The sequence below is a fragment of the Grampus griseus genome (genome assembly GCF_964374135.1).
Source record: "Grampus griseus genome assembly, chromosome: 7".
In the NCBI taxonomy this organism is placed as follows: domain Eukaryota; kingdom Metazoa; phylum Chordata; class Mammalia; order Artiodactyla; family Delphinidae; genus Grampus; species Grampus griseus.
The window spans coordinates 4,901,654-4,915,065 of NC_139001.1; the positions used below are offsets into that span (position 1 = coordinate 4,901,654).

General features: G+C 51.3%; 1 protein-coding gene across 5 annotated transcripts in view; it reads right to left on the bottom strand.

Moving 5' to 3' along the window:
• AGAP1 (ArfGAP with GTPase domain, ankyrin repeat and PH domain 1) overlaps positions 1 to 13,412 on the bottom strand; it is a gene marked incomplete at its 5' end in the record, with an annotated part of 560,328 nt that overhangs the window by 330,388 nt on the left and 216,528 nt on the right. For all 5 annotated transcript variants that reach the window (XR_014296980.1, XM_082658104.1, XM_082658106.1 and 2 more), the window contains 3 exons: positions 3,530 to 3,664; positions 8,646 to 8,787; positions 13,191 to 13,276. Coding sequence is in view for 4 of the 5 variants with exons in the window: in XM_082658104.1 (XP_082514230.1) it covers positions 3,530 to 3,664; positions 8,646 to 8,787; positions 13,191 to 13,276 (363 nt within the window). The remainder of the gene's footprint in view (positions 1 to 3,529; positions 3,665 to 8,645; positions 8,788 to 13,190; positions 13,277 to 13,412) is intronic.

Sequence of the window (13,412 nt, forward strand, 5' to 3'; positions counted from 1 at the left end):
CTGAGAGACATGGGGTGGGCCCCGGGCAGCCCACAGGGCCCCAGAACGCCCCGAGGGCCCTTCTGGGAACCCAGACAAACAGATGGGCAACCAGGCCCCAAGCCAGATTAGCTGCCCAGATTAAGTAAAAAGCAATGAGTGTATTAATTCTCAAAAGGCGAATCTGACTTACAGGAACCCCCTGTGCAGGCCAGATCTTTCTTCTCCACAAGCTACACAAACTAAGAAGCAGAGGGTGACCCCAGGCTGTCAAGCAGGGGCGACGGAAAGCACCCTAGTCCGGCACTACCTCTTCTCCGCCCCCAGGCAAGATGTCGCCTGCATTTCTGGGTGACTGTTCTAAGTTTATCTTCCCTGCTGGACTTTCACTTCACCAGGACGGGGGCCCTGACTGTGCTTCCAGGCATGAGGAAGGCTGGGGCTCAACGAAGGGAATGAATGAACGAACGCAACCACCAACCTACTTCGCTTCCTCCTGATACCGAGAAGCGAACAGAGAACCTCCCTCCTGAATCACCTTCCAGGAGATACGTGACGACACCAGCAAAACCATCCTGTTTCTCCACTATTTTCACATTCTGTCTTCTGTGTTAGGACACTTAGAGAAGCAAAGACTAAGGTCCCTGGTCTCGTACAAAGCAGAGCTGGGCAGCCAGCTGATCGGGAGCTCGGCCTGCAAGAGCAGGTGGAGGTCGGAGCTGGGGTAACACACCGGGTCTGGATGCTTCTTTGATCGATAAGCTAATGGTTACACAGAAGTCACATGCTTTTTAATAAAATTTTCTACCATGCAAAGATATAAAAAGTACACAAATAAAAGTAAGCCCTAGGGCATAGAGAAAGCCCTGAAGTCAAAAAAAGAAATCCAGATATACCGAGTCCGTGAGTGGGCAGTGAACCTGTGCAGTGAAAGTGTACCCTGCCCCCAGCCTGCCCCGGGTATGTGGGCAGGACCCAGATGCTCTGTTTTAATGACAAAATGGTTAAGGCTCTAGGCTCCCGGCTCCCAAGACTGGGGTCCAATCCACGCAAGTACCTGTGGTCAAGGTACCTGACCTTTCTGAGCCCTGAGTTCTTTAGCCATAAACCTTCCAAGTTGGTTTTTTTTTTTTTCTTTTCTTCCCTTGAAGATTAAAATGGATGGTTATTGCTAATGATTTCCAAGTACTGAGTATATTCCCCATTCGGTGAGCCACGACTTTCACCACTAACAATTCAAGAGTTTACGATTAACAAATAAAAAGGTTTACCATCTAATTACCACAGAAAATATGCAGAGTAACCGCAATCTTATTTTAGAAACTTAACCTTCACGTAAATAGAAATATTTTAAGAATAAAATCACAACAGTCACAGAAGTTGCAGTATCATGCAGACTTTGTACAATCCAAATACTCAACGGGAAAGTATCGTTTCTAAAGTTATAGCAAAATGTTCTGGAAATCTCGCAGGCCTGTGAAAACTCACACTTCGAGTGTAATATGGTTCACCTGTGGAATCACTGAGGCGCCGTCACAGCAAGGAAACACTGGTATTTTAACCAACGACGTTTGGAAAGGTCCTTCCTCACGCTCCCCTTGCCAGCTTCCAGCTTGAGGATGACAGGGAAGCGGCCCCTGCACACTGGCCCCTGCCCACTGCCTCGGATCCCCTGGGCGCTGGGCAGGGAAGCTCCATACCTTGTCATCCCCGAGTACTAGTTAGTTTACTATGTGTAAGAGGGGTTCATTTATTTATGGGAAGCTCACATTTGCAAACCTCCATCAACGTACAAGGAAAGCAATCACTGTGGAGAAGAAACTCATCCACGCAACTAAATGCCGATCCTCTACGTCAGGGATGGGCAGACTTTCTGTAAAAGGCCACAGAGTACCTCAGGCTTTCTTGGCCAAAAGGTCCCGCTGGAACCACTCAACTCTGCGGCAACACCCAAGAGCAGCCCAGCCCACCCCTCCCGCAGCCTGTAAACAGAAAAGTCTGTTTATAGAAACAGGCTGTTGGCCAGGTTTGGCCCCTGGGCCCTAGTTTGCAGACCTTTCATCTGTTAATACTCCACTTTAACCATCACAGGGGTTTCCACTATTGGGGCAAACGGCGACCTCGCCCACTGGAGCCCACCCCTCGGGAGAGCCCCACAGGCTTCCTTGCGTCATCCTTCACGGTGTCACTAACGTTCAAGGAGCTGCAGACACTGGCCCTGAACGGCTTTTAAGTGGGGTCTGCTCCCGAGCACAGGTGGGCAGGGCCCGAGGAGGCCCACGTAAATGTGCGATAAAGGACAAAGGGGACGCAGAGCCCTGGGGACTGGGGGCTGTTCTCGGCAGACTCCTGAGCTGGGAGGGGAATGTGACGTATAGGGACTAAGTAGGATAAATGTACTGAAAAATAGAAAAGGCTGATAATTATCCGGGAGGCGGATAAGAGGAAAGAGATGGCAAGCTTAGAAAAGGAACTGGCTGCTAAGGAAAGTGGAAGAAAATGCAAAGTTAAAAAATGGACACAATCTTTGAAATTTAATAAAATGGCGCGAGTGTGCAATTCCTATAATTTTCCCTGAAAGCTCGTTTGGACATTTAAAAAAAAAGCATAACCTGCCCGGTTTGGGGAAGTGCTGGGAGCACCCCATCATTACTACTCTTCCTGGCATTAACAGTCTCCCCAGGGCAAGGCCTCCACGACCCCAGGAGCAAGGGCAGCCTCCAAGGAGACGGAGCCTGGCTGCCCTGCTCAGCCCCCAACAAGCCCCGGCACAGAGCTGGGGATGCAGAGGTAGGTCTAAACCAGATTAACCCAGAAGAGGAGGGGGCCTAGGAGCCCCATGAGGCCCATCAGAAACAGAACCCTCTGCCGGGAGCATCCTTCTCCCGGGTCTTTGATGCTAACCTACCCCAGACCCTCCCCAACCCCACTAGGCCAGAGACCACCTTCCGCGCTACAGACCCCACCCCCCCGCTTCCCTCTCATCCCCACCTGCTCTCTCCCCCACCCTCCAGGCCTGACGTCTGCCATCACAGTTGTGTAAGGGGGGACCTCTGCTCCGGCAGGAGAATTTCCCACCTGAGGGGCGGCTGTCCTGGAGGTGAGGGATCAAGAAGGAGGCAAAGACACAGTTCCCAAATGCTGGCGCTCACTCCCAGCCAGCGGCCCTAAGGCGTACTTACTTCTGGCCAAACTTGACTCTCTTTTCTGCTTACTCTCCTCCAAAGCCAGCATGAAATATTTAAACCTTTTTTTTTAAATGGGGCTGAATAAAGAGTGAGCATCTGCAGTGAAGCAGAAATGATGCGTGTGTATGTCTGACACGTCCTGTGCGTAAATAACCGTTTGAGAAATGCTTCATCCTGTGCAGAAAGAGGTCACCAGTGGTACACACAGGACTGTTTCAGGGTGGACGCTCAGCGCACCCCCGAACGCGACCCGGGGCTGAGGGTCCCCCTCCCTGTACGGAGCGCTCGGGGTCACGTCATCCACGTGGACCAGTGACCGGTGTGAGGTGAATGGATGCTGCAGGCACAGCACGAGTATTTACCGTCCTGGAAGACCCTCTCCACGTTCAGCCCGTACGTGGCGCACGTCTCGTAGTACGTGCACCTCTTGAGGTCGCTGGAGAGCTTCCGCGCCCTGGCGTCGTCGATGACCCGCGGGTTGGTGGAGCTGATGGCATCTGCAACAGACCGACAAGAAGCGGCGACATGGTGACCACGAGCGGCCTGGGGACGTCCCACCACTCACGGCCCCCAGGAGCTCAAAACCTGCCCCACGCTCAGCACTGCTGGGATTCTTTTCAGGACCTGGAGTTTTCAAAACACCGTTTATCCCCGACATAATCATCCCAGACACCACAACGATCAGGCGTTTCAGAGGATCCTGCTTCTGAATATGAAATAAAAGAATGTCCCCGAAGACCAGAAGGAAAGGGTGCGAGTTCAATGTGGCTCCAGAGGACAATGCTTTAACAAGGAAAACCACACGGTCGCTACGTGTGGCGACCCCGGCACACGGCACCCGGGGAACGCACGCCCTCCGTCTGCCCGCTGGACACGCGCTCACGGAGCCCTGTTGGGTGCCTGGCCCGGTTCTAGGCACGGGGATGCCCCCCAGGGAACAAAACTCTGTGCTCTCACAGAGGGGACATTAGGTCAGCTGGGGAGGGAGGCAGAAGATAAGTAAGACACAAACGAGGAAGGACGATGGGTGTAGGATGGGACGTAGGGTAGGAGCTGGGTCACAGGGCAGGGGTCAGAGAAGCCACACCTGCAGCAGGTGGCGGGTGGGGGAGGGTGCCTGGGGCAGGGGGCGGCAGAGCGCCGAGCATTTAAGGGGGACCCAAGGGCGAGGCAGGAGTGGGAGGGGGCCTGGGGCACTGGAGGGGGTGTCGCAGACTAGTGTGCGAACCACGTTGGCTCTTAACAGGTGGCTCGGGTGGGGGACTTCCCTGGCAGTCCAGTGGTTAAGACCTCGCCTTCCAAGGCACGGGGTGCGGGTTCGATCCCCAGTCGGGGAGCTGAGATCCCACATGCCTCGCGGCCAAAAAAAACACCAGAACATAAAATAGAAGCAATATTGTAACAAATTCAATAAAGACTTTAAAAGTGGTCGTCATCAAAAAAAAAAAAAAAGATGGCTCAGCTGGGAGACACCCCTCACCTCCTTCAGGACCTGTGTACAGATGGGGGCGTCTGAGCCGCGAAACACATGTCAGGCACCGGCCACTAGTCTCCTAATAAAAAGAAATGCAGCCCTTCTTTTCTTTCAGCTCGGCATCCACGAGGCCCTCTCCCCGTTCGTTCTGTTACTACTGAGTAACTGGGGGGCAGCCACACGCCCCGCACACAGGACCAGAGGACGGGCTGAGACGTTCCGGCCGGCGTGCTACCCTGCGAGGACACACACTTCACAGGGCTGCTCCTGACGTGGCATTTTCCCCGAGGGCACGAAAGCTCCTGAGTTATGGGAAACGCTCGACATCTCTTTAACCAAAAACCCGCCACTGGCATTTTCTGTACTAGTCCAGGGAAAAGCAGTGTAAGTCACACAAGACAGTGACAACCTTTTAAACGTCTGCTTTGCACAGGAAGTGCCTGAGGCACTCAAATTCCTGGAAGTAGTAAACAAAAGCCTTACTCCCTATTTTTTCTTTTTTTTCCTAGTCCCAAGGACTAAGTTTAACCGATAGTTCTGAATTACTCCTAGAGAAACTATGATTCAGGACCCTTCTCCTGACAATGACCGTAGCCACCTCAAACAGATGTTCCAGAACATTCCCTGGCAGGGCCTGTTAGAGGGATTTCTTCAAACACTATCTCGTCCTGTCTTCTTACCTTACAGAATAAGAAATGTGACTTGGATTTCATAACACTTAAGGAAAAGAAGTCTGTTTTTTTTTTAAGGTGTAAACATCTTTTAAGAAAACAGTAGAAAAAAAGTTAGAGACCCAGAATTTTCCAGTGCTTTGGTATAAACTAGAAAATACACGCCACAGAGCATGAATCCCGCGTCAGATTTATCCTGACGCCGTAATCCCCCAGGCCCTCCTTCCCCGGTGGGTGCCCACTCGTTTCTGTCCCATCTCAGCTTCCTTCCAAGACGCACTGTCGCGTGTCAGAAGCAGGCCCCACACGTGAATGCTCGTCTGGTCTTGTTTTTCATTCCTCTTGTGACTCTGCATCTTTTTACAGCTCGGCCTTCGCCCTCCAATCAAGGTGATCTTCAAGTCTTTAAAACAGATGTTTAAGAGACATCACACCATCACCTCGTCCTCTTAGGAGCATCCTCCAGCTCCCCGATGGTACCCGGGAGAGAACACGTCCCCCCACCTCTGGGTAAGGCCCCACACCCCACGTACCCTTCAGGAATTGTCTTAATTCTTCTCTATCTTCTCCATCCCATAATCTCCCATCTCGAGGCCACCAGCCCCGACCAGCTGGGAGGGAAACCTGAGATCCCCTCAGCCGTTGTCTCTGGCACCCCACGCAGCCTGTACAGCACCAGGACAAGCGTGGCTTCACAGAAAGCGAAACGAGCTAATGGTACCTATGGGTGGAACCTTCCAGAAGCCCACACTCACTCCACCTTCCTGCCACGGGGGCTTCCAGGGTGCTCTGGGAATCAGAGGTCTGGCTGATGACCACGAGGGGCCCTCAGGTGAGGACTGTCCCTAATTGATAACATTCCCGTCCTGCTCCTTTGGGACATGGCTTTGCTGAAGTCCAAACAGGTCTCACAAATGAATATGAGGGGACAGGGAACAAGCCCTCCAGCAGTGCTCCCAGGTGCTCGCTGGGTGCAAGCTCCCAGGTGTACCTTGCAGGTACATGGCCCTCAATCGACAGACGCTTATAAAACTAGAGGGAATAAAAGGGGGCCGGTTCCTCCACATCAGGGCTTCCCCAGAGCCTCTGTGGAGCCATCCCCAGGCCTCCCTGAGACACAGACCATCCACCATCCTGGTGGGAGGTGAAGACGTGCCTTCCTTCAGCTGGGGCGGGAGACACAGAGGCTGTACTTATCTCCAAGGTCCGCAGCAGGGAGAGATATGCATCTGCAATCCCAGCAGGACCTCAGGAAAACTGGCCACATGTGGAAACATCAGGAACAAAAGCAACCACGCACTGGACACTGGTGTGCCCACGGATGCCCCCACTGCCTTACGAGACTTCCTCCCTTCAAGGCCTGGTAGCGTCAAGGTCAACAGCGGCCTGGAGCGAGTGATGCGGGGTTTGCACGGCCCCGTGCAGGGACCCCGGACTCGCCACCCCTACTACCCAAAACACTGCTGTGTAGGAAAGACAACAAACTGATCAAAATTACCTTTCTGGCCTGGATTGAAAACCTACCTGCCCTTTATCCCGGTGAGTCCACCGCAGAAAGGCATTCTGCATCCTGAACACAGATCCCCTGAACCCAGGCGGCTGGCAAGGAGCTGCCCATACAGACCCTGCTTTGGCTCAGAAATGCCCTCGGTGGGCCTGCAGGAAGAGGCGCTTACTGGAAATTAACTGCCTCGATGTCGATTTCAAGGCAGCTTGAAGCAAGGTCTTCTTTAGACGAGCTGCCCACTATAAAATATTACGTATTAAGAATTTTCAGGAGGCCAACTCAAATATGCCAATTCTGCACATCCGAACAAGAACCAAGGGCTTTTTACTGGCGTGCCTTGTCTCCCAGTGACCACTAGAGGGCGCACTGGGCATAAAAAACCTCTCACGTCCCATGTTGGTCTAAATCCACCTCTGCTCTAAAGGTTTCAGGTGTGTGACCGCTGGCCACGACATATATGCTATTAAAAAAAAAAAAAAAAAAAAAAAAAGAGGGGGGACTTCCCTGGTGGTGCAGTGGTTAAGAATCCGCCTGCCAATGCAGGGGACACGGGTTCGAGCCCTGGGCCGGGAAGATCCCACATGCCGTGGAGCAACTAAGCCTATGCATTGTAACTACTGAGCCTGCGCTCTAGAGCCCATGAGACACAACTACTGAGCCCGTGTGCCTAGAGCCTGTGCTCCACAACAAGAGAAGCCACCGCACCACAACGAAGAGTAGCCCCAGCTCACTGCAACTAGAGAAAGCCCGTGCACAGCAACAAAGACCTGATGCAGCCCAAAAAAAGGGGGTGGGGTGGGGATTGGCAATGAAGTTCTCTCCATGAAAACCCAACCCTCACGTTTTACATCTAGCACCCTGAGCAGATGACTTTAGTTTATTCCACACTCTTTTCTCCCAACACACACACCCACTCCACGATTCAGGCTTATCCTGCCAAGGCAGCGGATTACCCCGCCAGAGCTCTCAGTTATATTAGATCTGGTGCCACGCACGCAGCTAATTGTTCTTGCTTGTTTGACGCAGCTGGTTTCTTATTTGGAAAAGTCTTACATCAGGGCATGCAAGGGCAGACCAGATGTGCTCATTCTAAAGGAATTAACAGAAACAGAACCTGCACCAAAAGATGAAAGGAAAATCCAGTGTTTCTTGACATGATTATATTTTTTAAGTTCCCCATTTTTCTGACAAAGCAGTTTTAAAGTTAACCTTCATCTGACTTTTAAAAACATTCCGTATGACCCCTTAGTTAAGTCCCCAGTGGCAGGTACCAGCACATCAATGAATCTATGATCAAGGGCATAGTAAGTGATGTCACTTTACTAAAAGACCAAGTTTTAGTGTCCTAGAAAAAAACACAAAACGTACCCACATGGTAAGATTCTATGCTTTCTAAGAGATCTGCTAAAAATGAGATACAGCTCATAAGACATTAAGAAATAGAGCAGACTAAAACAAAACTCTGCATTATATCAGAAATCAGTATTAAAGGTACAAAGGTTAACATAAATAACCTTTTAGGGCGCTTATATATTATTTTGTAACAGAGAGAGTTAAGATATCCTAATACAGAAATCAGAGCACTTGGGAGTGTAGTGGGGGGTTTTGTTTTGAAGCTGCCAAGTGACTTCTCCACGGAATCAAATCAGAAGTGTGACAGTGTCAGTTTCACGGATGCTCACTGTAAAAAGGGAGCCTTCAGTAGGAAATTACTGCTTCTTTAAACCGTTTCCAAACCCCTCCACTCTGAAAACACAAGCCAGGAATCACTTACTGCTCAACTGCTGGAGCCATAGAAGCACAACCTGCCCTCGGGCACCACTCACCCTGGGTTCCCACCAGGACCAGCGGAATCTCACTCGTGTTCCGGTAGTTGGCCATCCGGCTGTAGTAGTGGTAGACCGTCTGGAAACTTATCTCATCCTCCAAGCTGAAGACAAATATAACAGCGTCCACCCACATGGCAAACTGGGGAGAAAAGAAAGGCAGGTGAGCAGGAGATATTGAGTGAGGAGCTCACGAGAGAAAGGCAAAGGAGCAGCACGGGGTCACCTTCATGAACACAGGACGAAAGGCCGGCAGACACGCCTCCAGCCGGGCCACGTCCGACGTCTTACAGCGCATCGCTGGGGCGTCACGAACGCCCTTCTCATCCTCGCACAACACGCCTGTGATGGCCCTCAGCCCCTTCCCACCCAGGCCACGCTGTCTCCAGAGTAAAACCAGACATCCTTCCCCGAGGGAGTGTCTACCCTCTGGCCCGACTCGGCCAATGGAAGGCAAACCCCGTGCACAGCAGAGCCGACCTGGAGATAGGCACGGAGGGTGGCCTTGCAGCTTCCTGTTTCACCCCAAACTCCCCAAGAAGGCCGCCCAGGAAGCCGTGCTGGACCCCTGAGATGGGGCTCTTCCTCTGGGTGCCCACGGCTCAGAAATCCTCCACCTCCAGGGCCAACTACTCCCTCAACATGTGAGGCCTTCGTGTTGTAAAGAGCAGCCGTCCCTGATTAATTCCAGCACCCTTCAAGGAAATCATGACTCACTGCCGGAGAAATTAACAAAAGCAATGCACAAAACTTAGGGGAAAACAATGAAAACCCCACAACGGCCTGACTCCTGTCATTTTATTCTCATTTTTCTTGCATCCAGCTGAACTCACATCAGATCCTCTCTCTGGCAAATAACCACACCCTCAAGCACACGTTATCTCGTGGAACACCCAGAACCGTCTTGTAAAGCTGGAGCCAAGAGAGGAGAGGGTCCTGGAAGCTCAGCAGCTTCCCAGGGCTCCCAGGGTCACAGAGGTGGCGCTGAGGAAGAGACTTAGCGCCAGAGACCCTTCTCTTTGATGAAAGACCCAAGTGAAAATCAAAAAAAAAAAAAAAAAAAAAATGCCCCACATGCTTTCTCTAAAAGAACCTGCAGCTCCCACGTAAGTTCTGCTGGTCAAGGCATCAGCTCTAATGTTTGGTGAGATTTTTAGTGGGTTCAGCTCTGACTTCCACACATAAATGAAAAGCGTATTCAGTTACAAATGGAGATTTTACGCAACAAAACGTAAATACACCTGAAGTTCAAACGATAAATATGAAATTAAATGAGAAAGAGAACTTGGGGCCAGTAGCCTTGGGACTGGCTGATGCCTCCTGAGGGCCCAGGACTCAGGCTGACACGGCATCTCCTTCTCCCCTTCTCTACCTTGAGATGTGTTTTCCTTTCTCTTCCCAAGAATCGGGGAGAAGTCAGCTTCCCCACGCCCACGAGCACCTTATGAATGCCTGTGGTCCCTGGGACCAGCCCGCACCTCCCAAAACTGACAACCACCTGACCCTCCGTGCAGAGGAAATGCAAACCAGGCCACATCCTCTCAAGGGTGCATCCTGAGAGCCCCAGGGCCTAGTAAGCAGTGGGCACTCCATAGATGTCCCCCATCCACCCCAGCGGCTTCTCCACCAACTGCAAAAAAACCCCCCAAAAAACCCAGTTAACTGGCAGAGTTTTCACACCACCTAATAGGACACCAGTATCCACAAAATCCTGCAACTTCACTCATGAAGCCGTCATTACCTTCGCAGACTATATGACATGATCTGCAATAGTGGAAACAAACATTATGCTCCCATGTGCCTAGGAGTGGTGACTTGAAAACAGTTCTTTTCCTTGAATGTCCGAGTACACTCGGCCTAGTTTTGAAAGGCTCTGTTTGACATCCCCTCAAAGCAGAAATCTGCACTTTAACCAGGGTAAGCTTCTAGCCTAATGATGCTTCTGTGGGAAGTATGTGCTAGAATAAGGGACTGGTCCTCAGGGAAACGCACGGCCAGGGGCCAAGACAGAGACCTCCTGGGGGCCCTAGTTCTACCCCCGGCGGGGCGGGGGTGTGGGCCGGCCACCTCGGCCTGTGCCCTGATGCCATGAGATCTCAGGGCGTCAGCGTCCTTGGTGACGGGAACGCTCAGAGCATCGTCTCCCAGGGTCACCTCGAGGATTAAGTGAGCTGCACCACTCAGGGAAGGTGGCGGGGCAGGGGGCTCAACCAGTGTCACCGATTCACAATATGTGTGCTTTCCAGACACGAGAAGAAACTTACAACAAGGGCTCCATTATTGCTCACAGGCCTTAAGTTTTTTTGTTTTATTCTTAAAAGCCAATTCTTTAATTAATCAGGGACTAAAAGGAAGGAAAATGATTCTGTGTCGAATGACATCACATGTCCTAAGCATCTGAGGCTACGGAAAAGATGTATTCCATAGGAATATGTGCTTCCTAGAGGAAAGATGCTTCTCAGAGGGTACATACCACTGGAGAGAAAAACCCCTGGGATTTTTAATGTCACCGTCTGGGGATGTGGGGAACACTGGGCCTGAGCTTCGTAATAAGAGAACCACCCCCAAAAAATACTTTCATTAAAAAGGCAACCCCAACAGCAATCATGGCTGATGAAAACTTCAGGGTGGGGCAGTGCTCCGAGCCCCGAATTCCTCGGGCTGGAGTTCCCTCTCCAGTGTGGGCCTGGGGCTCCTTGCGAGACTGGTCTCACTGCGGTTAAACTCTGGCCCAGGGCAGCCTGCTCACTGCTCCACGACTGGCGTCAGGGGAAGCGCCGTGTCTCTGCAGCCCTGGGCCCCCCAGCATCCCACCCTGGCAGCATCCCACCCTGGCAGCATCCCACCCCGGCAGCATCCCACCCTGGCAGCATCCCGGGACAGCCGTGCGTCTGAAGCCACTACACCAGCTCCAACATGCGCTTCTGTACGTCTCTCAACTTTCTTCTTAGATTCTTTATGTCAGAGCTAAGGTGTGCTCTTTACATGTGAGATTGCCCCTGGTCACTCCAAAACATTTACGAGCTAGAAAAGCGGAAAATCACCCAGGTGACACCCACACTTTACCTGCGTCATTCTCCTGTTACCACCTGCCTCGGAGGGAACGCTTGTGATAGCAGGACAGACGCCCCACGGGCGAAGGACCCTCAGAAAAAGTGACTGAGCCTTCAGCACCATCATGAACCTTCTAGGGCGGTGTCAGACATCACACCCCGTCCTGCTTAAGTATAAAGTAACAGACATGCGCTGAGCCCGAGCTCTCACAGCTCCGTAGCCTGCTTTTTTTCATGTTTAACATGTCTTCAGTGTTTCCTTACTCTCATCGACTATGCTGTTTCAGCAAAGCGAAAACAAATCTTTTCCACACTTTAACTAACGTCTTTGCTATCAGAACATACCTTATGGACTGCTTTGTTTCACAGTTTGACAGCATTTTTCTTTTAAACACTGGTATAGCTTATAACCAGTGGCATTTTAGACTCACTAAAACATGGTAAATCCACGCCATCTTTCTGTAGCGCTGCATACACCTCCGTGTATGGAGTTCTAGAACTTTAACAACCTCCATATTCAACATCGTTCACTTAAATCACCAATAATCCTGTGTCGCACTTTCACCAAAGGGTAATAAGTTCAAGAAAGAACGCCAGAGAAAACTTTTAATATTAAGTTCACATTAATGGGTCTTGACTATTACTAGCCCTCGGTCCCTTCAAAGTGTTCAGCTAGTAAATTATGTAAGTACAGTAATAAACTGGAGAGTAAGTAAACCAAAGAAAAAGGTTTTCCACACTCATGCTGTTTTTTTTTTCCTCCACAACACGCTTTTTCAAGGAACTTTCAAAGAAATCACACTGTGCTGCATCCTGGTTTGCAGCGGCGAATAATCCGGGCTGAGAAGCCTGGTGGGCAGCCTGGCAGCAGTGCTCAGATTTCCAAATCCCATCCAACTTTCTAAATGACTGTACTGCTCTAGAGATCAAACACAGGATAAAAGGAGAAAAAAAGGGCTATAGACACTTCCAGATGTCAATTCAGCTGAGTTGACAAATCAGTGCAGATTCTGCTCTTCCTTCCTTCTTAAAAAACGCAAAGTGGGGCTTCCCTGGTGGCGCAGTGGTTGGGAGTCCGCCTGCCGATGCAGGGGACACGGGTTCGTGCCCCGGTCCGGGAAGATCCCACGTGCCGCGGAGCGGCTGGGCCCGTGAGCCATGGCCGCTGAGCCTGCGCGTCCGGAGCCTGTGCTCCGCAACGGGAGAGGCCACAACGGTGAGAGGCCCGCGTACCACAAAAACAAAACAAAAACAAAAACGCAAAGTGAAAATCAGCCACACAGCCCAAACTTCCCTCCAGGTTTCTGTCTGAAGGAACAACGGAATTAGTCTCTCAGGGATGAGAAAAACCTCAGTACAGAAAGCATGTTCCTGGGGCCTCTCACCTTTTCTTGTATGCACCTGACCGACTTCTCAGAAGCACCTGTGGAGTCAAACCCTTCCCAAGGAGGCCCAGGTGAAAGCGGGTCACCAGTGTGCGCGCAGTACTCACCTGTGCCTCTGGAGGGCCCCCTTCATCCCTGATCAGCAGCAGGTAGCTCTGTCCATCGACAACAATCTCTTTCTTGAATCTGCCACCTGCCACACACACAAAAAAAATCTCGTTACGCGGGAAAGACAGAGCGAGGGGAGGGCAAACAGACGTGGGCTTCGCTTGTGGAAAAATACACCCTAGGCTGTGGCCCTGGGGGCAGCCCTGAGTGTTTAGTAGGAG